This window comes from Lycorma delicatula, chromosome 5, assembly GCF_047948215.1.
Source record: "Lycorma delicatula isolate Av1 chromosome 5, ASM4794821v1, whole genome shotgun sequence".
Lineage (NCBI taxonomy): Eukaryota > Metazoa > Arthropoda > Insecta > Hemiptera > Fulgoridae > Lycorma > Lycorma delicatula.
The window spans coordinates 90640199-90665204 of record NC_134459.1 but is presented as its reverse complement, the minus strand read 5'-3'; the positions used below and the strand labels follow the sequence as shown (position 1 = coordinate 90665204).

General features: G+C 35.1%; 1 protein-coding gene across 2 annotated transcripts; it reads right to left on the bottom strand.

Annotated features, from left to right (window-relative positions):
• Positions 1–659: 659 nt before the first annotated feature.
• LOC142325194 (uncharacterized) lies at positions 660–25006 on the bottom strand. 2 transcript variants are annotated; one of them, XM_075366631.1, is made up of 4 exons: positions 24082–25006; positions 22766–22858; positions 19296–19344; positions 660–1432 (listed from the first exon to the last, which is right to left on the bottom strand). In XM_075366631.1, the coding sequence occupies exons 1-4, from the start codon at positions 24343–24345 to the stop codon at positions 1224–1226; spliced, it is 615 nt and encodes a 204-aa protein (XP_075222746.1). In that variant the 5' UTR covers positions 24346–25006; the 3' UTR covers positions 660–1223. The 2 variants fall into 2 exon arrangements, with proteins under 2 accessions (XP_075222746.1, XP_075222747.1); XM_075366632.1 differs by lacking the exon at positions 24082–25006 and adding an exon at positions 23616–24059.

Below are 25006 nucleotides of genomic sequence, written 5' to 3'. Positions count from 1 at the left end.
GGGTTTACCACCATCTTCTTCTTTTTCCTGTTTAGCCTCCGGTAACTACCATTTAGATAATTCTTCAGAGGATGATATGTATGAGTGTAAATGAAGTGTTAGTCTTGTACATTCTCAGTTCGACCATTCCTGAGATGTGTGGTTAATTGAAACCCAACCACCAAAGAACACCGGTATCCACGATCTAGTATTCAAATCCATGTAAAAATATCTGGCTTTACTAGGACTTGATCGCTGTAACTTTCGACTTCCAAATCAGCTGATTTGGTAAGACGCGTTAACCACTAGACCAACCCGGTGGGTTGGGTTTACCACCATCTGTGTTTTCATAACTTCACTCTAATTAAATTCCAATGATCCTAATATCACCCTATAATCTTCTGGAATACAACTTGATCTGAGATTAAGATCACCACATCAACAAGGAATAGCTTAATGTTTAATGCTTTAATAGCTTAATCATGCTAATTGCTTATAAATAATGCAAAAAACTTTATAAAAAAGAGAACCCTAACACTGAGAGCAAAAGGAACATTAAAAACTATTTACATAGAGACTACTAAATAATAGTACATAAATTATGTACTATTATTAGTATCTGTAATAGATAATGTATTTACTTAATTATATTATCTATCACAGGATTACCCTAACTCGCTGCTTGGCATTCATAAAGAATGTTATTTTTATTTACAAATTCTCTAATCTAGTAAGCAAGATTTCAATACAACAGATACAAGTTGTATGACAAAAAAGATATTAAATCTCACCTTGAACTCAACATACTTAAATAAAATGAAGTTACAATTTCCTCAAGTAGCATGATGATGTTTGAACACTAGATCAACGTACAATTTAACTACATAGATATTATGAGAAATTGGAGACTGGTTTAATATGATAGACATCTTGGACCAGATTGACTTCTTGTGCATTTCTTGGTAGTTATAGTTCTGTTCAGTTAGTGTGCTACCGGAAGCATATATTCTTTCTACTTGCTTTTCTTGTGAATAAAATTATTGCCCATTGTAAATAATATAAGTTGTATTTTTTATTCTAGGTTTATTATATTTTACAGCTTTTTCTATTACCAGAATTAAAGAAGAAACATAAATTATAGTTTAAAAATAATAAATTAGGAAAATATAACCACTTCATGAAAAAGAATTTTAAAAAATCACATAATATGACTGAATAAACTACTGAAATTTGTTAAATTTTTTTTAGAAAGAAGTTAGCATCTGAAGAGCTGCAATAGGTCCACATAATTTTACTCTTTGCTGTTGCTGAGCCCAGGCTATTAAGTTGAAATTTTTTCTTGTTAACAGTGTTAAATTCAGTAACTGCAACCACATTTCTTCTGTCTGGTAGAAAATTAGAAATAAAATTGTGTGATTTACATTAGTTTCTTGTACAACTGGTGGTATGTAACCTGCAAAACAAATTTTACACTTAATACTGAACTGAAAATTGAAACTTTGCATGAAGTTTGTGAAGTGGAGAAAACTACTTTTTGTGGTTGGTTGACTAATATTTATACAATGGGTTCATTTATTTCTAGCTACATAGCCAATATATTTAAAAATTTTGAAACTATTCATGTAATGTAAAACACAATAGATATAAAATATTGTACCTTTATGTTTTTGATACACATTCTCCTCACAGCTTACATTTGCTCTTATTAGAAAACTACACTCCAATTTGTAATTCACTGTGAGATGATGGGCACCTCACTACAGCCACAGACTGCAAATTATCAAAGATAAATATGTATCTTTTTATCGCATCAACACACATTACTTGTCAGCTATCAAAATATCTAATGCATGTTAATGGTGACTCATCCACCATTGAAAGAGTATCTGCATAGTAAATAAGCTGCTGGTCAAGAATACAACCACATCTGTCCAAAAAATTCATATAATAGAGATATTGTTCAACATATTTACAAAATCGACTTTTTCCAAAAGAGGGATTATGTATCAGCTAAAACCACAGAAGCAACATATACAAGTAGAAGACTGAACGATAAACTTATAAAACATAGGTTACAGAAGTATTCAAACTATACTGCACTAAATACCATAGTAAGCATGTATCATACATATTCATCTATAACAAAAACACATGCAAGCTTCTAAACTGTGCAATCTTATTTATGATTGAATATAGAATTACAACAAACCAAAACACCATATGTACTTGTGCAATTGCAAATATGTATTTGCTTCTGGCCATTCTGCAAGTATCAACCAATACAAATTTTTGTGAGGTTAGTTTTCAGTTCTTTGTTTCCCAGATTCTATTAATCTTATTATAACTTTAATAATGGATGTAACACCTAAGATGTGGACTGCTGCAGTTACTTTACATGGAGATACTCCCTTTACTCAAAGAGGTGCACCTGAGATGTAAAGTGATTTAGATTTTTAACTACTTGGATTTATGTACCTGATTCAAAATTACTTAAATATAAAGGAATCTGTGGGAGAAAAATGGCAATTCTCTTTCTTTTTTGAGGACTTTTTGTATGCCAAAAACCTTCAAAATGAAATTGCAGAAGTTGAAGTCAAAGTATATAACTAAACTGTTAACAGAATATTATTTCATCCTCTGTGACTTGTGTCTGCATGTAAGTTAATGATATGAAAGATACTAGACCCTTTCTAGGTAGATCAATTCAAACTAGCTAATATAGAAGTCGCATACTAATCACAGGCCAGTCATATTGTTGGAACCAGGGCAAAAGGCACACATAATAGTAAAAAAAAAATAGTTCTCTAACACATACAAAATTAAATGTTTATATACAACTTTTATAAAATCTTCAAAAATTGTGTTTTGTGTTTAATTTAGAGTTTGTGGGATCTCTTGTGTCCTGCAAAGGTATAGTGAACACTAAGAAAGATTATCTGTTCTGGATCGAAGATTGTCAGCTAAACTTAAGCTTTACGGGTCTGTGCATTTAATTTTTGCATACCATCATGTGTCAAAAAAAAATAACCAAATTTTACTAAAACAAAGGAATAAAAGTATTTGACTGCTCAGAATTCCATGGAATATGAATTCTATCAAAAACTGGCGACCCATTTCTAAGAAGAGCTTGAGAAGGTGAACTGAATAACATGAGATAATTTTGTAAAATGATAATTTTTTTTAGAATTCATGAGCACCAAAATTTGTAAATCATACACTTAAATCTCTACAAAGTACTAGAAGATTTTTTTTAATTTAAAAATGCCATGCTTAACAGGGATCTTCCAGATGAAAGGCTATGATACCCACTTCTACTCTACTGTGAAGGTTGGTGACTAAAGTTTTTCTATAGCTATAATTAATATTTTAATAGTATTAGAAATTGAGTCACCAATTTGAGTCTTATCAATATGAGTCTTATTTCAATTAATTTGCAAAAGAGTTTATTGAGAGGGGTTTCCTTTAATTTTTATTATTTGATGTTATCTTTATTAGTATGGTGATAGATGCAATTAACATCACTGTCACGTGCTGACCATTGATAAAACATCAAATTCCGAAGGATATTTTTAAATTGATATTCTAAATGGGTATACAAAGAGGAATGAGATTTATATTTTATTGGTGGCCTATGCATAATAGATACCACATTAGGGAATATTTTTGTTTATTCTCTCAAAATCTATAGGATAAAATTTCAGTAAACACTTTCAAAATATTTGATTACAAATATTACTGTATAAATTTTTATATAGTTATTTAATAGCAATAATATTAAGGTGATCTCTACATATTAGAACAGGAATGATTAACCTTTGATCACTTATTGATCAAAAGTTGTTTAAAAAATATTGTATTTTAAATTTGAAAGCAATGAAGTACTCAAGAAACCCTTAACAGGTTTGTTTTACTTTTTCACATGTTTCTGTTGTTTTTTTGAATAAAGGTTTCATGCAATTTTTATTTTTAATGGCATTCAAAATATAGTTTATCATTTTGCAAAATAGAACAGCTGATTCTAGAACAAAATGGACCAATTAAAGGTATGATGTAATAAAAAATTAGTTTTTAAATTAAATAATGCCTTCACAAGTAAATTGATTCATATCAATGAGACGCAAATCATTCCCAAAAATTGTATTGTCTTGCCAACAACAATCATCCATGCTAGACTTTATAGGAAAATGAGAAGTGAAGTGGTTTCCTGTTTTCTTCTCCACCCTAAATATATGAATGCATATCAATTTCCCAAACTTGCTAAAATGTGTGATATTCAGTCCTACAATTGATATCTTCATTTTCTTCAATGAAGGACTGGCTGAATAGTGAATAGCCAGTCAATTACCCTTAGAGAAGATAACTTGATATATTTTGTATTTCAGGAGTTTTATACCCATCACAGCCGTAAAAAAGGGCAAATGATTAAATGATAGTTAATAACTTATGTTGCAATTGAGTACACTCTAATAGAAACATTACAGTCAGAATTTGAAAGTTGCTCATTCAAAATTTAAATTTTGTGCTGTGTAAGAATTAACTCAAAAGCTTAAGGGGCAAATCAGAGTAGGGGGGGGGGGGGTCTGCATAATTATTAGACAAGATAAAAATTAAGGGAAAACTCCACTGCAGAATGGTAGCATCTAAGCCTTTCATCTGGAGATCCCAGGTTTGAGTCCCAGTCAGGCATGGCATTTTTCATACGCTACAAAATTCTATTTTCCATATCCCTCAGGCAAACTTCAAGGTGTGGTGAAATGATCAAGAGAAAAAACCAGCGTACGCTAGAGCAGTGGTCTCCAAAGTGGGGTACATGTACTTCAGGAAGTATGCAACGTGATAGGGCATTCCAAGGAAATAAGCTTATGATCACCTGCGAGTGTGTGATCATGTATCAGATGAGTGCGAGGTTCTCTCATTGATCAATCTCTGACTCTGGTTTCACTAGCATCTGGGGAGCTCAATATCATAAATGCACGGGCTTTAAAGCACATGTGCACAAATACTTTTATGTGGAGCAAAGCGTTCTGCCTTTGGAGGGAAGATACCTCTGAACGTTCAACAAGACGCAACTGCTACCTTCATGCTCATTCACTTTAAAGCCTAATCAACAAAACAATATTATATCTTAAATTTAAAAGCAATAAAAAGCTCAAAAACCATTAGCAGTTTTGTTTTACCTTCCCCTGTTGCTGGGGAGCTGAACATCACAAGAGCGATGTTGAGCTCCCCAAATGCTAGTGTCTGCTTTCATGTCCTGGCTGCTCAGTTCACCACTGTGCAAGTGGCTGGTAGGTCATGTATCTGTATCATCATCAAGAGAATTTTATTAACCGTAATGAACATAAACAGCAGTATATATTATAATAACTGATTAGTTGACTCTTAAATGCTATTGACTTTAAACCCCTCATAAAATTGATAAATTGTTAAAAAAATTGTTCTCAAAGAAACTGCGGGTTGAAGATTATTCTGAAAGTGCTTCTACTTCTGGTGCGCAAAAAGTAAGTAATAGTGTTCATACTGATAATTGTTCAAGTTTATTAGCAATCATGTCAGAGAGAAAAATATTAACAATATGACGTCTATTAAAAAATTGTACCAGAAAGTTCAAAATTATCAAGCAGACTACTTAAAATTTGGGTTTACATCAAAGATAGTAACTGATGAATCTCATCCTGCATGTGCATTACGTCATGAGATGTCTAATTTTTGTATAAAGCCATCAATGTTAATAAGGCTTTTAAAAACTAAACATCCTGAACATGAACATAAACCACTGCAATCTTTTGAACCACGTTTAAAAGCATGCAATACTCAAGCTAATCATTTAAAAAAATTTATTACAATTAATGAAAAACAGTTTAGAAGCCTCATTGAGATTTTTTTTATTAATAGCAAAATATAAAATGCCACACACCATTGGCAAAACACTTATTATTACTGCTGCAATAAAATTGGTGCAATTTATTCATGGGGAAGAATATACTGAGAAATGAAAATGTATTCCCTTGTCAGCAAACATTGTTGCTAGGCATATAGAAATTAATGCTGATAATTTAAAGAAACAATTATTAAAACAAATTACTCAATGTGAAAAATCTGCTATACAACTAGATGAGAGCACAGATGTCGCCAACTTTACTCAATTAATAGTATTATATATTTTTTTAATAATGAATTGTGCGAAGAACTATTTTTCTGTGAACCACTTAAAAAAAAGACATACAGAAGAAGTTATATTTTCAACAGTGTATAATTTCTGTTACAAATAACATTTTATAGGAAAATGTGTAAATGTAATCAGTGACAGAGCAGTTGCTGTAATTTGAAGTAGAAAGGATTCAAGGCAAAGGTAATTGAAATATTACCCCACATAAAATTCATGCACGTATTAGCCATCGGCAAGCTACTGCAGCAAGGAAATTGGATCCAGAAATACTGTGTGCACCAGATGTTATCAGCATAGTTAATTATATAAAAACAAGGCCCTTGAATAGTAGAATATTTTTGATAATATACAACAAAATGGGCAGTAGCCACAAAAATCTTCTGTACCACACAGCAGTTTGTCAGTTATCTATCAGAAAGACCTAAAAAGAGTTGTTGAACTGAAAGATGAATTATGCATTTTTCTTTTGGACAAAGATAAGAGTTCATACCTGCTTTTTTAGTGACAATAAATGGCTGTTGATAGTATGTTACTTAGCTGATATTTTTAAAAAAAGTAAAGATACTTAATTTGTCTCTTCAGGGAAAAAGTGACATTTTAACAGTGTCTGAGAAATTAACTAACTGCATTTCGAAAGAAAATTGTGATGTAGATGCAGAATTTGGAAAAGGGATCTTTAGAAATGTTTCCATCAGTGTGTGATTTTGCTTAAGAAAATTAAATAAATGTGGAACAAATTTAAAGTCTGATATCTACAGATTAAAAAAATTTGGAGAATATTGTAACCTATTTACAGATCTTCCTAGTATTAAAACAAGAGTGATGAACACATTTGCAGAAAATGTAAAAATAGATCATCTTTCAACTGCAGTTTAAGAACAGTTAATTGACATGAGAGAAAGAACGTTACAGTATGAATTTAAACAAATTCTTCTTGTGTGAAGTAGTGTCTTCTGCAATGACAACAATCAAAACCAAATACAGAAATAAATTTCAGTTAGAACTAGATTTTCAAATTGCTTTAACAGAAGACATCAAACCAGATGTTTCCAATATTGCTAAACAATACAATCACATTGTTCACATTAAATTCTAATTCAAAATGTAAATTAATTTAAATGTACGTGCATTGTTTAATTAATAAATAATTTGATTTTTGGCTGCACTCATGCACGCATACACTGCTCTGGCAGGGATGTTGGCATCCACCATGAGGTACCACGTTGAACCAGCCAGTAAACTTATTTGTATCTTCTGCATCTTCTCCAACGGTGGTTGACGAACTGAAAATTCAGAATGGAACGCAAGGATGTCAGAGGGTGTAATACCCTCCTACTTTTCGCAGTATACGGACTCACGTCCTTTGCTGCTGGGTGATTCTAATGGACTGGCAGTTATTAATAGTGGCTGATGTTCATTCGTTTTGTAAAGTTTGGATTGTGTTCCGATCCAATGGAGGGTTTGTTGGTAGGGGCCCGACGGAACGATGTGCTAATAAGCTTATCTTCCGTGACACGCTCCATTTCAGCCTAGAGTGGGCTGAAATCCTTTATTTAAGGGGGCGTCCTCTCTGGAGGCAGTTTTTGGGCCTACACTTTATCATTTAATTTAATTCAATTCAATTCAATTTGGTTTTGAATTAAAGGAAATGGGTTTGGAAGGATTGCTTTGGGACGTTGCGCCCCAGAGCTATCTCAGGCGGTAGGATCAGCGGTTGTTAGTATTGTTAGGATTGACTAGTCTAAGCGCGATATACCTCTATTAAGGATTAGATGTGTGCCCGCCGTAAGGGCAGGCAGGAGAGATATATATAACGCAGGTTGTTTTCGAGCGCTGGGGTGGGGACAATTTTGAATAAGACACCCCCCTATTATAAGTAAAATTTGATTTGATGCGGATGCTGGTCTAGCCCTAGAAAATATAATGGTCCGCGGTGGGTTTGAGGGGTCTGGTGGTGTTTGGCCAAACACGCTTTCTTCTAGCTGTCCTTGGAGTTCTTCAAGATTCACCTGAAAAAGATAAAGCCCAAGCGCACAGCGGATTGAACTTCTGAAGGGGGTGAGAAAGATTGCTCTTTCATCACCATGGTATGTGGGGGATGGGTTAAGGCAACTGTGCTGTCGGAAGGGTATGGAAGAGGAAGTGGAATTTGATAATGTGTCCGCCTATCTTCCTATGGTGGGGCCTCACTGCGAAGCTGTAGACCTTGCCTATCTCTTCTCTTGAGTAACCTTTAATTAACCGCTTTGCTTGTAGTTCTACTGAAAATTCGCTCTGCCACTCACTCTTTTATAGGCGCCTGCGAGTGGTGGGAGAGGTACGCAGTCAGCTAGGTTGGTGGGGAGTTGCGCTTTTGCCGCGCCGTGTACGTATACTGCACTCCCGCTGACATCTGGGCTGCTAGCATTGTGTTTGCCGGTATGAAGCTCTGCAAGTATGTGGCAACAACTCTCCCCCCCATCTAGGAGGCGCATACAGATCCAGATCTGATCGATCTCGCTGTAGTTCAGTGACTAGAGCGTGGTGTGCAGGTTTGAGCCCAGAAACGTGTACCTTTACCTTTAGCCGGGTGCCTCTCCGGTCGATTTCATAGACTTGCCATGTACGTTGGACAGTGTATGGGCCTTCCCACGGAGCTTCGAATCCTTAAATCTTGGTTGATCTTCCACCTTAAATGTCGGTTGCTCTTCTCTGTTGTGTACGAACTTCTTTTGACAGTAGGCCTCCTGGTGTGATGCTGTTTTCTTCCCTCTTTCCTCACTGGGTTGAGACGGTTTCTCTACTTTTGGGTGACGCCAGTCCCCGGATTTCCTTAACTGTCTCCCAATGAGCAGTTAGCTTGGTGGCGTTCCGATTGCGACGTTGGCCCGATTTCTTAATGGAAACAGCACTCGCGGCCCACTCTTATCCCAGGTTAGATGTTGGAGATCCTGCTCGAGGACTATCCTCAATGTCTTCACCTCCTCATTACGACGCTTCGTGGGATTGCCCGTCGATGGTATACAGGTGTAGTAAACAGTGTTCAATGTGTCGTTGGCGGGATAACTTCTTCCACTTCCGGCTTGTGAGCGCTGTCCCGTTATCTTTCAGGATGGCAGCAGGATAGCCCCAGCGGCAAAAATGGCCTCCATCAAACAGCTAAAGATTGTGTCGGTGTCAGCTCGAGGAACGGGTCTAGCCACTTTATAGACTCAGGTTCCATTCATGTTATTTAAAATTCACTATTAATGAGAAACATTAATTTCCATTTAAAATAGGATTTTAATTTAAATATCTTCGGCTTCGGTCGGATTCTCAGTCGGCTTCTGATGATTCAGCGGCTCCGTAAAGTTCACACAGCTCCTTTTGAGTGCATTCGTTGAATAAAAACTTTAAACATAAACAAGCAATAAATATAATACTCTAATCAAACCAAAAATAAAATGTCAGACACTAACACAAACCAAAACTAAGCCAATAATAACACAATGAAACAAACAAATCTAAAATAAACCTGAAACAAACCTAAAACTAACCAGAATAAAATAAATTTAACAAAAACGCTAAAATCAATTCCTACTTCTCTGATCTGTTTAAACGCTAACAAAATTAAACGCTAAATAAAAACGTATAATACAGTAAGTACCAAACAGAACATCAACGTTAAACCACAACAGTCAGGAGAATATATAACTAAAATCAAACGCAACAAAAACAAATTCAAAACCAAAGATAAAAGTAATAAAATAAATCAATGTATATAAAAATAAAACAAAACAAACGCAAATCAAAAACCGGGACAATAACTAAAAAAAAAAAAAATAACAGATGAACAATAAATAAAAGAAGAAACCCCTAACAAAGGCAAAATACCCCTTTCAGACCCGAGTGTAAAATTACAAAAGGAAAACAATGTTTTTTGTATTTCCTGCCCACTATAGACCTCCAAAACATATAATAATTTTTTTTGGAATATTTCGCCCACCACTTCTATTGTTTTTAGTACCCTCACTTTTGTGAGGGTTGGGACTCCAGGCCATTGGGAATACAAGTTATTTATTTTTGAAGATGGTTTTTTGTCAATCAGTTACTGTTATGTTTACTATTTTTATTTTTTACCTGCTTTGGCATTTGCATAGAAAACAACTTGTATTAATTTGTAAAATATTAAGTTGATGCTTATAAAATTTGAAAACCAACTATTTTCAACTTACGTAAATATTTATTTTTCAATTTGTTTTACATACTTTCTAGTTACTTACATTCATATTTTACTTACTTCTGTATTATTACAACCAATTCTGTTTACTACTACTATTTAATACATTATACTACTTGTTATGAAATTCTGATAAACAATTATTACAGTCAATTCTTATTAATACTACAATCTATTATGTAATACTACTTGCTATGAAATGCTGAAAAACAATTATTGCAATAAATTCTTATTACTACTACAATCTACTTGCTATGAAATAATTTTTGAAGATAGGCAGAGATAAACATTACACTTTGTACAGCGAACTTTAGTTCGGCTCTGACAACCTTTCATATGACACATCCTTGGAGCAGTGAGATTGTCCACATTTGGCTAGTGTGAAAAACTATCGAATCTTTTTTCAATGCATGGAAGTGGGTACTCTTTTTTTAAATGGGGGTTCTATTTCATTATCCTGTTCCTCAAATGGAATTGTGGTAGTAGTACCAGCTACTAGGTTTTCACCTAAAGCTAAACGGAAATTTAACAAATCAAGTATATCCTTTTTTGCAATACCTTTATTTTTTGCATCCTGTCTGTATTCCATCCAGCTATTTACTACTGCTAGATCAATGAAATGTATTGCAGTTTTTAGTGTCCATTTCCTTGTTTTAAAAAATGTGCGATATGATTCAATCTGTTGGTCGCAAATATCGACACCTCCCATTTTTTCGTTATATTTTTTTACAACATTGGGACAAGATAAATTGATATAATGTTTTTCCTTTTTGTCCCATCGCCTAACTTCATGTTCCGGTGCTTTTCTATGAAATGTAGAGGCTAATGTGACAACTTTGGAATCCTTCCAACGAACTATACATACATTGTCATCTTGTCTACATATTTCTTCACAATCTCCACGTGCCATACTTTTCTCTGGCTTAAAATTGACATTTTCACTCTGTTCATTTGAATAGTACTAGTTCTATATACACTTCATTTTCTTCGTCATTATTTGGTACATCTGGTATCTTCCAGCGTCGGTGTCTCCATCGGATACGGTCCTTGATACTTGATCACTTAATGGTCTGTCCGATTGTGGGGGTGATGGGCACCGATCCTCATTGAAAGTACATTGAAAGGGCATACAAATGTACAATCATCATCATCAGTCAAACAATCGATATCTGAATCATCCAATAAAGCTAAGATAGCATCATCACTCAGTGCATTCTCATTTAGATCTGTAATAAGAAATAATAACCATTTTGTTGTACATTATTTTCATATATTCCTTACTCAAATTAAAAAAAAATTTAACCAAAATATTATGAAAAAGCATAAAATTAATATCTGTAGTGCCAATTTAACTTCTGCAGGAAGATAAAATGAGTTGTCACAACAATATTTACTAATATTCAGTACGATGTTAGCAGCAGTTAGTCCTAGACCTCACAAAAGTGAGGTTAAAGATTTGGCCACTAAAAAAAAAAATGTTAAATATCTTCCTACATATGATCTAAATATAACATTGTGAAGATAATTAATTTCTGAACATTTTACATTACATAAAAGGTATGTTACAATTAAATTAAAAATAATATAAACGTATTTACCTGCTCGTGATGTGGAAGCCACGTTTCTTACACTAACTGAATATTCAACGTAGTACAAAATAGTCTCAACAAATTGCAGCAGTACTAGGATCACAGAGATTATAGTTCAAAACCAGCAGAATATTGCTATCCAGGCCTAGTCACTTCCAATACATTCTGTAAATAATTGCAGCTTGAAAACCGAACCCTCAAAAAAGTGAGGGTATGGTCCGAAAGGGATACAATAACACAAACCCTACAACCTACAATAGTCCCAAATATAGATCCTACCACTTAGAAGGTTCCGCAACGCTTGTACACGGGACATTTTTCTGATTTACAATCGTGGCGTGCCGGCTTCGAGCACAGAGACTGTTTGCGCAGGTAGGAGGGCTCCCATCCTTTTTAACCTGACAGTCTTTAACACAATGTCCCTCATTGCCACAGTGAGAATAAAGCTCTTTTTCTTTACATGATTTTACCATGTGGCCTAATCCCAGACACCCGAAACATCTGCTGACATTTAAGTAATCCTTTTTTTACATGACCGGTAATCAATAAACAACCTATCCTTTTCCAAAAAAATTGTACGCAAAAGCTTGCCACACTCAACTATATAATGAACAACATTGCTGTCTCTGCGTCCAGCAAGAAACTCCACTTTGAACAAAGTAGCAAAGTCCTTCGCTGAATAATTCGTGTTTTGTATCCTTACCGCATCCACGAACCTTCTTCTCCAATGTCACGCAGGTCATCATATACTATCATCTTTGGCCGCACAGTTTTCATTGAAACAGTAGTGATCGGATATTTGTTTGTAGCTTCATGGTTTCTTATTACACGCTCAGTCTCACTGTCATTGGCCACAACCCTTATACTGTTTGGGTTATCCCGCATGCTGACAATTCGTAAGCTCTTCTTTCTAGCCCCCAGATTTTTCATCACCTCGCCCTTAAAGAACAAGACAGTAACTCCCTCAGGCTTATTAATAAGCATCACCTTTGATTTCGACGCTTTCACAACTTCAGAAGCTAGTCTCTTAGTCGGCAACGAATCGGACCGCTGTCGCTCAGGGCCATACCGGCACTGAAGCTTTCAATATATCCTTGCAGACTTTCGACCAGCTTGACTATTAGCAGGTGCAAGAGCTGCAGCCTCCGAACCAGAGAAAGAAGGTAGGCTGTGCTCTTCTCTCTAACATTTTTTGAGTCCCCACAAACTCTTAGACTTCAACGCAGAGGCTATTAAACATCTGAATCATTTCAGTAATGACATCACTTGAGACAACATGAGATGTAAGTCGCGCCTCTACTCTTTCAGTGCCGCTACCTCTGCCTTTTTTGTCTTCGTCGGCGGAAGGATCTGCTTGGTTGACTAGTTACAGCTCCTCCATTAACTCCGATTCTGAATCAAAATTCGAACCCTTTGGGCCCGAGCTACCTTTCTCATTAGCCTCTCTTTTTTTTAGTTTCGCTCTCCTTCTGACGCACCTCGCTTCCATTCTTCTGCAATTTCTATTGTGCTCAGTTTGTACTTCTGATTCACGCATTTTTTGTGTTTTCTCCGCTTGCGCTGCCTTTCTCCAGATATACCCCGGAGAATGTGATTCTTCCTCCGACTCGGGGTCACTACTCATCTAAGGTAACAAATAAAACACTAACAAGCTGAAGTGTCCAAAGAGTAAATAGAATATAAAACAAAACAAAACAGAACAACCAATCAAAAACACACCTTCACGTAAACAAAATAAAGGAACCAATAAGATGAACAAAGATGACTATCGTTGCTTGACTGTAACTAACGAAAACAACGGTATTAATAAACCACAACTAACTAAAGTAAAAATATAAACTCAAAGAACAAATCACTTATAAAAAAAAACACACAACAAAACGTGAAAAGAAAAAACCCTAAAATATGTAATAAATAGTAACCACCACCCACGAACAAATAACCCAGATAGCCTAGGCTATCTGAGCAACCAAACTAAATAAACTAAAAAAAATAAAAATAACTAAAAACAATACAAACTAACTCATAAATAAACAACGAAACCCCTAATGAACAAAGAAACTAAACTGAACCACAAATAACTGAAAGCATAAAAATAATAAAACTTTACAGATCAAAGCTTACAAGACACAACCGTACTCGCCAGAATTGCGTGTTGTTCAGGCTTGCCGTGCAATGTCTGTCCATTTCCAGTGCTTCTCCCAAGCAGGTCTGTCAGCGGCGCGAAAAGCTCTGAAAATATTGGAATATATTCTCGCAGCCAGTTACAGGTGCCGAGGAATTTCTGCAGCTCTTTTCCCGGGGATCTTGTGTTCGATGATGGCCAGTAGGAATTGCTGCTGCATGATATTACCCGTGGGTGTAATTTCATGACAGAAATGACACCTCATTTCGGCCAAATTAGCATTTCTCCAAAGAGCACTCAGGTGGTGAAGTTGTAGGCGTTCCAGCACCAAGTCCAGGTGGCGTAGGTGTTCTTTACAGCTACTTACTGTAAACAATGATGTCGTCCAGGAAGACCAGACAGCACTGATGGAGGAGGCCAGTGAGAACGTCCTGCATTAGATGCTGGAATGTGTTAGGTGCACTTTTGAAACGGAACGGCATGACTCAGAACTGCTATCGGCCGCCATCTGGAACTGAAAAGACTGTAAACCTTTTGGCCGATTCGTTCAGGGGTATCTGCCAATAGCCGATTATCGAGAAGACGCGAGCGCTTCCGGGGTCTGAAGCCACATCTGGATCAGGTGAATCCACGTCTTCTGTGATGTCGTTCAGGCACCGGAAGTCTACCCAAAAACGTGGTGAAGAATCCTTTTTAACAATGAATACTGGAGAGTTATAGGGCGATCGACGGCTCTATAACCACTTGATCTCTTACAGTTCTCTTAGCATCTCTTCCACTGTTCTCTTTTAATCTGTTTCTTTTCTTCGCTGTACCGTACATCGGTAACCGAAACGGCCGGCTTCCATCCCGAGTCAAATCTCATGTACTGCTGACCGAGTTGGTTGCACGGGAGAGCTGGAAATTACTCCCAGATGCCGTTTCAACACCGTCTCCAATCTTGTCTTCACCTCAGGGGTACTAAGTAGCTCAGCTCTTTCAAAGCTGAAGTTGGCTGCTGAATCTATGGCTGCCTTCGTGAGTCGTCCTTCTATTTTGACGGCGATTCTAGGGATGTCCAAGCCTAGATGATTACGGGCCCCGGAATGCCCCACAGTCGGGATCCTTACTCGGTTCCCTGGGACGACCTCTTTATTAGGCAGTTCATGTAAAAATGACACTCCGGGCAGTAATGACAACACAGAGCCAAGCTGCTTCTACGTCGAGTTGCCTTGTCACCTGTTCTAGCCACGGAAGTATCCGGTTGAAATTCACCAACTCGATCGAGCGAGTCCGCCCAGAACTACCGCGGATTTCATAAGTACTCTTCAACTTTATTGTAGCTTGGATCTCCTGCTCGTCCGTTTCAATGACGATGGCCCGATCATCAAGCAGTAGGTCATCAATATCATGGATGATTGCCGCTCGCAGTGAAAGTCGAATTTGGGGTCGGGCTGCTCTAGCACTTTAAATTAGCACTTGCCGATTGGCTTCGACGGCACATGGCAATTCAAAACCTTGTGATAGCCCTGAAAAGGGCTGTTTAAGGTTTTTGGAGTGATGGCCCTCAAAAGAGCCGTTTGTACGTTTTGTGAGGTAGCCCTGAGAAGAGCTGTTGGGTCCGGAAACTGGTAGCGTTCGCACCCAGCGGCTCCCTCGGGGGCCGGCCATGCCTGCTGCTCCAGATGGGATGTTGGCATCCACCGGGATGTCCCACGTTACGCCGACCAGGGAACTTCTTTCATCCTCCATTTTCTTCTTCTTCTCCAGACGGTGGTCGACGACGAATTGAAAATCCGCTCTGCGAGTGGTGGGGCCGCAGCGCCGCTGTGGTGGGAGAGGTCCGCACTCAGCTAGGTTGGTGGGGAGTGCCGGCCTCCGTAGTGCGAGTGGTAGCTTCTCGGACTTTCATCCGGAGGTCCCGGGTTCGAATCCTGGTCAGGCATGGCATTTTCACATGCTACAAATCAATCATCCCATCCTCTGAAGCAATACCTAACGGTGGTCCCAGAGGTTAAAAGAAAACAAAAAGGTTGGTAGGGAGTGTCGATTGTGCCGACGCGTACATATACTTCCGCTGGCGTATGAGCTGTTGGCGATCGTTCGCCGATATACATATCGGCGTATGTAAATATATGTGTGGTAACAATATATATTTATATTCAGTACAACTTTTAACTATTTTCCTCATATGGGTGTGATCAAAACGTTTTGGAGATCGCTGGGCTAGAGGACTAATTCAGCTTGCAACTCTGGCCAGTGTGGACGTGATTTTGAATGCTCTAATTAGTTATTTTTTTGTTTATTAGGTTATTTAGGTTTCGTTTTATTTGTTTACTGTTAGGTGTTTGTAGTTTATGTTAGTTATTAGTTTTTGTTGTGTTTTGTATTATTTTTAGTTTAGTTTTTTGTTCTAACGAAGATGGCCTTGGCTGTCTTTGTTGATGGATAGGTTCACGGCTGAGTGACTAGGGAGTCCTGCATGCATGAGGGGGTCACCTGGACACGATGAAACCACGGGCACTCTGCCTTCTTGTCTGATGATTGCCTCCCAGTAAGAATGATGCATTGATCATGTAAGTATGATGTATTGTGAATTTCTGTATCATTGATTTTTTGCTTGCTTTACGATTCATGTGTATTATGTTAGTACTGTATTGATTTGTATTAAGTACTGCTACTGTATCTGATTGTATCATTATCTACACTTGTTAGATATTGATTATGCATGAGGATGCGTGATCATGACTGCATGACTATGTATGTATTGATGCTGCAGGTCTTTGCTGCTTCCTGTTGTAAATAAGTATTTGTGGTATGAACTATAGTGTTTATTTTTGATGTTTTGTATTATAATGATTGATGTTATTTTCCTACTGATATGATTGTTTGGTGATATTGTGGATTGATGCTGTAGGTCAATGCTGCTTCTTGTTGTAAGTATATGTCTAGCTGTGTGAATTAAGGTGTATATTATAATGTATTGTATTTTATTGCATCATAGCAATTTGGAATATTACTGTGTGTATAGGTGAGCTCCTCCTTCCTGAAGTAATGCTTCTTTAAACTGTGCCAGGGAGGGTGGATAGCCAGGGGTGGAGGTTTAGTGGGTATTGCACAGGAATACATATGCACTTACTAACATCTTGTGGAACCTGTTAGCGAGTCCGATAGTGCCTAGGCGCTCGTAAATGGGGTTCCTCCACCTCATAAAAAAAAAGAAAAAAAAAGGGTGTCTTTGTTATTTTGGGTTTCGTTAGTTACATTTTTAGGATTGCTTTTATAGTTTTGTAGTGGTTTATCAATTTCTTTTGTTGTTAGTTTTGTTATATTTTTTGTTTTTCAGTTTTATAAATATATATTTTATTATAGTGAAGCACCGCCTGACATCGCGGTAGCTGTATTGGCATTTTGACTGGCTGATTATTTTGTTTATTTTTAGGATTGGCTGTTAGGTTTGTTTTCATTTCTTTTCATAGGTAGATCTTTATTTAGTTGTTTATATTTATTTAATATGAGTAGTGAAGTAGAATCGGACAAGAGACCGTGTTCACCTGGCTATTTGTCACAAAAGGCCACCCAGGCGGGAAAAATGGAAAAGGCAAAGGATCCGAAAATACAAGCGGAACATAATACGCAATATAGGCAAATGTAGAGGGGAAATGAGGCAAAAAGAGAAGCAAGAGAAAAGGAGGTGAAATGTGCACAGGATCCTGATGTAGATTCAAACCTATAATTGATGGAGAAACTATTCGGTCCTACAACAAGCCAGTCTAAACAGGTCTTACCACTGATGAAAGCCAGAAAGGTTGAAGCGGCCTTAAAAGATCTGGAAGCGCGATTGTCATCATCCGATGTAACCTTGGGAGATGTGGTGACACAGGTGATTGGGATGTTCAACACTCTCTGTAATAAAGTTGAAGAGTTCATCGGTGTCTCAAAGAACGTGAGGGAGAGGAGTGCGACATATTTAATGACACGAATGAAGAAGCTACAATTTTTACATCTCTTAACAGCCAAGCATGTAGATAGACTACAGGGATACATTGAAGGTTTCAGGGCTGGTATGGGACAGCGACAGATAACTGAAGCGATGCTGACAAAGAAGACGGCAGCAGAAGTTGTGAAGGCTCAAAGACCCAAGGTGATATTGACTGACAAGCCAGTTGTCACCTCCTCATCCTTTAAGTGTGAAGTGATGAAGAGCCTGGAAACCAGGAAAAAGGACTGAGGATAGTTAAGTGTTTGGGATAACCCAAAAGGTGTATGAATCAGGCTAATGATAATGAAACTGAGAAAGGAATCAGAAATAATGAAGCAATAAATAAATATCCCATCATGACTGTCACCACAAAGTCTTAAGGGCACAGATGATTGTATACGACGTGCTACGAGATATCGGTGAGGAGGGATTTGTTTACACAGTCAACAAACCCCTCCTACACAAGTCCCCAGATAAGTCTGTGGAAAAACTTGCGAGTCTTTTTAAGATGGTATTCCAGGCTGTCAGTAAATTGTTTAAAGACTATCAGTCATGTAAAATTAAAGATTATTTAAATGTCAGACGATGTTTTCGATGTCAGGGCCTTGGCCACGTAGCCAGGGTTTACAAGGAGAAGAAACTTTGTTCCTTCTGCGGCAACGACAGGCATTTGCTGAAGGATTATCAAGTTAGGAAGGACGGTGGACCTCCTACCTCCATAAACTGCTCTCAAACCCGGAAGCCGGTGAATCACGACTGTCGTTCCGAGGAATGTCCCACATACAAATGGGAACATTGAGCAGCAGAATAGATATATAGGCGCTTAGTACGGTTAAATGTTTTCTTGGCTATAATGTTTTCTTTGGTATTCGTTTCGTTTTGTTGATTTATGCTTTGTGTTTTATGTATTTAGTTTGCTGTTTATTACTTTATGGGAAAGTTGGATGCCTAAGTTGTGTGCTAAACTCATCCCTAACGCTGGGTAGGATAGTGGTGCATCAGCTCAGTGGTCCTCTGTTTAGGACCTGATAAAATTATTTATGATTGTAGGTTCTGAGCTAGGCACAGTACACCGATGTGAATGTTGTTTCTGGCATTTGCATCAGTGGCATCTTGACAGCAGGGAATGAGATGTGTCTTGAGGCCATGAAGATTACCTCTGCCCAAGCTTTTGGTAAGTTTTCTTATTCAAAAGTAACAAAACTAAAGCAATCCAATAATTAGGATAAATAAACAAAAATTCATATTTATATAATATCAATAGTTGTATTTACTTGCTAATTCTAATGAATCACCAGTTTCAGCATAACCAAGATCTTCTCCCTGAAAATAATTTATCTTGTTTTAACCTTACTGTTAGAATAAAACTTATGTAAATGTTATTAAAAATTAATAAATAAGTTTCAATGAAGAAAATAATGTATCTAAATGTAACTGCACTTAAATTTGGAAAGTTACTGGGGTATGGTAAGGAAATGGGGCTGGAAAGGGTCTTTCAGCCATCATGAAAATAAATAAAAAATTTACTTGAGTAAGGAAAGAGATTTATAATACTGAAATTTAAAAATAAAGACAGGAAGACTGTTGTAATAATAATAATAATAATAATAATAATAATAATAATAATAATAATAATAATAATAATAATAATAATAATAATAATAATAATAACTTAATCCCACACTTAGTGACAATTTATCTAAGTCCTAAAAAAACAATTTCTTCAGACGCCAAGAAAAGGGTGAGTCAAGATAGATGAATAGTAAACAGTTCAGGATTTGATTTTTGACAGTTAATTAATTTATTTATTTATGCAACTAAAGAGTTAATAACATAAAAATTCTTTAGGATACAAATTATTTAGAGTATAAAGTAGTTTATCTGCAAAACACAATGGTTTCTCTGTATTAGTATTATTATTTTTGGCAATTTTATGATTTTACATTTCGATATATATTCTTTACGTAACAACTTTACTCAGCTTGAGAAGGTTACTAAATATTATTATCCTGATATAATTTTTCAATTATAGTTTAGAGAATTTGAGGCTGAAATGTAAATGTTGTCATATTTGGGCTGTGAAATGTCAGAAATGGTGAGATAAGTAATAAAATGTTTAAAAGATTGTAACAGCATCTTTTTTGTTATTTCCTCCAAGATTGTTATAATTAAAGCTTGATTTATATTGTTATGGAAAAATCATTCTGTACACTTGCTCATAGTAGAGAATAGACAGAAAAGAATTATTAAAAATAAAATGATTCGTTTTAAAATACTGTAACTAAGAGAAAGGATTAACAAAAATTACACTTAAAACCATATTATCATCATCATAACATGATTATCTGTTTTCTCTGGCACTCTTTTACATTACTTTTTTTTTAATCTTTTCTGGTCTCTCTTTTTTGCAGACCTACTATCTTTTTACCCTTAATTAACTTTTCACTGTTATAATCAATCCTTCTACTCTCATGACATACCCCAACCAATTACCTTTCTAATTCTGAATTGTTCTAATTAAGTAATTGCTTTCCATTTTATTTCATTGTCAATGAATACCATTTTTCATTCTGTCCACTTAAGTTAACAACCTCTTCTATGTCTGCATTTCAAAGCTACAAGCCTTCTTTTTTCTCTTTTTCATAGGCAATGTTTCACATTCACATATAAGTACATTGCAAATCTAACACTTTACAAGATATCTCAAGACTATCTCTATCTTACTATATGTTCCTTTCAATTAAACACTTCCTATTCTAATTCTTATTTCAATTTAATTATTTTTAACATTTTCTGTTAATATGGAAAACAGGCCAATTTTTGTTATTTGCATTGTTTTATTTGTAAAACTAGCTAAATTTATATTTAGTACAGAAGCTACCTATTTGAAAGCTGCTCTCATTTAAATTATCAAATAGAAGATTTGATAGATAATTAAAGAGGAAATAACTGACATACAATTCACAGAGTTCAAACTTTGGGGATTTATTGCAGCAGCTTCTTTATCTGCTACCTGCCAATGGAAAACTACTCTTTTCAGATTATTAAAGAAACCTCTAGGAACAAAACAGAGTTTATGACAAGAATAAACATACAAACACATTTGGTTTACATGAGACAGTTATCTATAAAGCATTAAGTACTAAATCATGCCCAGGAATTTATTTTCTGAAGTGTAATAATTGATGTAAATGTACGCATATTTAATATAAACCAATCAGGGGTTACAGCAGTCTCATTTAAATCTGCAATATTGAAGTCCACTTAATATTGAAGTCAACTTAGTTCTTTAAAATATTGTTGTAGAGTGCATTCGAAAAGTAAATGTACACCTATATAAACATGATTAAATCTTGAGGTAATATATATATTTCATGTGCCATAAGCCAGTTAGGTTGGTGTTCCAGAGAAAAGAAGGTGTGTCTGATTCTTTGTTGTTCATTATGAGTTCACCTTTGAACTGAGCCTGTATCTTTCCAGTCAGAACTGTATGTGCACTCAGTATGGTGTTAACTTTAGAATGGCAAATATCTGGAAAGTAAATTTAACACTGTGAATGGTTTCAATACTTTCTAGAAGACAATTCTGCTGATATTTTGAACTATATTTTCTATATAGATCAGCATGATTTCATTTATCAAAGTATGTGCACACATAGAAGGTGTGCCAGTTTATGGTCTGCCAATAATAACCCTCATGCCATACATAAAATTCATCTACATGACCAGAAGATTGGGGTGTGGATTGCAATATCCAGGAGAGAATAGTTTAACCACACATCTCAGGAATGATCGAACTGAGACTGTACAAGACTACTTCATTTACACTCATACATATCATCCTCATTCATCCTCTAAAGTATTATCTGAAAGGTAATTACTGGAAGCTAAACAGGAAAAAAGAAAGAAGGAGAGAATAATTGGCTGAATATTCTTCACAGAAACAATAAATTCAGATAGTTAATATGAAATCATACATCAATCATGGGAGAGCTAACAGAGGACAAATTTAATAATGCTTTTATTCAACAACGCGACCATGAATTTAGGCAGGTAGTCCATGAAGTTACTGCAAAAGGTTTTGGAGATTTAATCATTTCTAAGGGCTTGTTGCCACCTCATTTTCTGAACCTAAGCCCACCTGATTTCTTTATCTGGAGTTATGCAAAAAATAATAATTATTGAGGAAATCCCCACAGCCTTCAAAGTGCTCTTATGATTTCACCGAGAATATTGCACGTGAACAACTCTTATGAGAGTCTTTGAGAACAAGAAGAAATGCATGCACATATGTCTGGATGTTCATGGGGATCAACTCCATCAACTAATGTCGATATTATGGATTGTACTAGTGCATGAGATATATAATTACTTTTTTAATTATACATCTGCATTTTAAATGCAACTGAGGGAAATTAGCAGATTATCAGACTGTATTTGTACATCTCACATTACAAATAAAATAAATAAAACTTCTGGATTGAATTTATTCATAAACTATATAATTCAAATCTTAGCCACAACAAAACTTGAATTATTTATGAGGATTCATATAATATTAATCTCCTCCTAGTAGCAGATAAATAGAGCAATGTTTAAGCATTTCAGCTACTTCTGCATAAAAATGAATGAAGTCAGAATTTTTTTGAATAGTATCCTTTAAAAGATCATTTGATAACATTACAAAAAGTGCATAGAAATTCTAAATTTTATTCATGTTAAAATAATGAGTTTTGTTTACTTACAATTATATTAGATGCCGCATAATGTAAGTAGTATCTTCCTTCTGATGAATAACCTTTTGTTCCATCCAACATCATTATTGTAAAAAAATCATCCTGCAAATGTTTTGTAAATGTAAAAAATGTTTATGGGTAAAAATGATACTGTTTAAGTTAAAAAGATTATCACATTTGTTACACAACTTTAAATTATGCAGACTTAAATTTTTACTTATTTAAGCTGATATCCCATGAATACACACGGAATAACAAGATGTTGATTTATAAAAATGAATAAAAAATTGTTACTTATAAATTTATTAGAAAGTATAAATATATGAAAATTATTAAGAAAAATTATAAAATTTTTCTTAATTTCAAGAAAATTAACAAAAATTTTAATTTATTATTTTACAAGAAAACCAAAATAATAGTGTAATAATAATAACAGTGGCAAAAATTCACAGATTTTAAGGGAACATACAACCAGTAAACATTTGAAAATTATAAAATGTTTAAACTTTAACTCGGCAAATTATAAATAAAACAAAAAATTAACTAAACAATATAGGCTAACCACTAATGATGAAGCATAACAATGAGAATTCCAGGAAACACTTTTTTATATTATAGGAAATTGTACAAAATTTTACCTGGGTGACAGTGATATCAGTCCTATCAGAAATAACATAAAACATAAAATAAAAATCTTAAACAAACTAATTATTAAAAATTACATATCATATTACACATCAACAGACATTCATACAAGATTGCCAATATTTTCAGAAAAGTCTGTTGTACTTCTTTCAAAACTACAAACATCATACAACAAATAAATACTGTAATTCTGCAATAAAAAATTAAAACTCACGTGAAAATATATTGTATACTAAAGTGACTACTAACATCAGAATCAACTTTTGCAAAGTACATCATTGAGAGAAGACAAATATTTCAATATATTTATTAACCACTCAAAAACTATAAAATTTACAAACATTTACAAATGTAACAAAAACAATCTAAATAAGCAAACACAACACAAATCAAATATGCTATCTGCCCTCATACTAAAAGAATTCCTACAAAATGAAGTTGAGTTACATCACCTGCCAAACCAATACGCAAGTGTGAAAAATCTTGAAAAGAGCTTCTGGATATATAGTTCTTGATATTTTATAAAGAGACTTACTTTATAGAAGTATAAATATAAAATGTGGTTTGAAATATTAAATTGTTTATTTTATTGATGTAGGCTCTCTTCCTGTTTGTCTCTACTCCCATTATGCATCATTTAATACTACTTAACATTAATAATTTCGTATTTTTCAACTTACTGGAAATAAAAACTTTAGTTTAAAATATGGTTTTTCTCTGAAAATAGTTTTATTGATATAACTGTTGCAATTATGATAGTTCAAATAGAACATTTTTAATGAATCCACAGGATAGTAGGATACTTCGAAACCAGATAAACTCAAAATGCACACATCATCTAGTATATTTATATCGCATGGTTGTTGAAATCCACTTTTTATATAAGATTTAATTCTTAGAATACTTAGAGATATAAATATAACTTGTGTAAATGTAGACTTCATGAATTATTCTCTACACAAAACCAGACTGCACTGCCTATAGCTATAAGACCGCACTTGCCTTATCTTAGTAAATAATAATTCTTCAAAATATACAAATACCGCTTACACAACCTTTATTATCGTACTTATCGCACTCGCTGACAACTCGACCGTGCGATCGCTTTGTTCACCAATATGTAATCGCGTTCAGCCAAAACACCCGATTTGGTTATTATTCAAAAAAGCGTGTATATATATAAGTGTATATAAATAAATAAAAACCATGCCAAGACTCGAATCCATAGTCTGATTGTTATTATAGAGTATTTCAAAAAGTTAACAGTGGAATAAGAAAGATATTTGAAGTATGTATGTAAGTACACATTTTTTTTACGTTTCACGGTTTACAATTGAAGTCTTTCCTTAACGAAACACACGTCTGAAATGAGCGCGATATCATAATGGTAAGATGAGGAAAAAAATTACGATAGCGAGAATAACGTTGGTATATGTCTTGTTTCACTAATCTCTCTTTTACGGTCTGTGATGAAAGTTAATTAATTTTGCTTAAAAGGCTCCTTTCCTGCACTTCTTCAAAAAAGGACCTCCCCAAACTCATTCCTGTAAAGACCGAAATGCCTTCAAAGGGGGAATCGCGCCGGAAGTTCTATAAATTGCAACT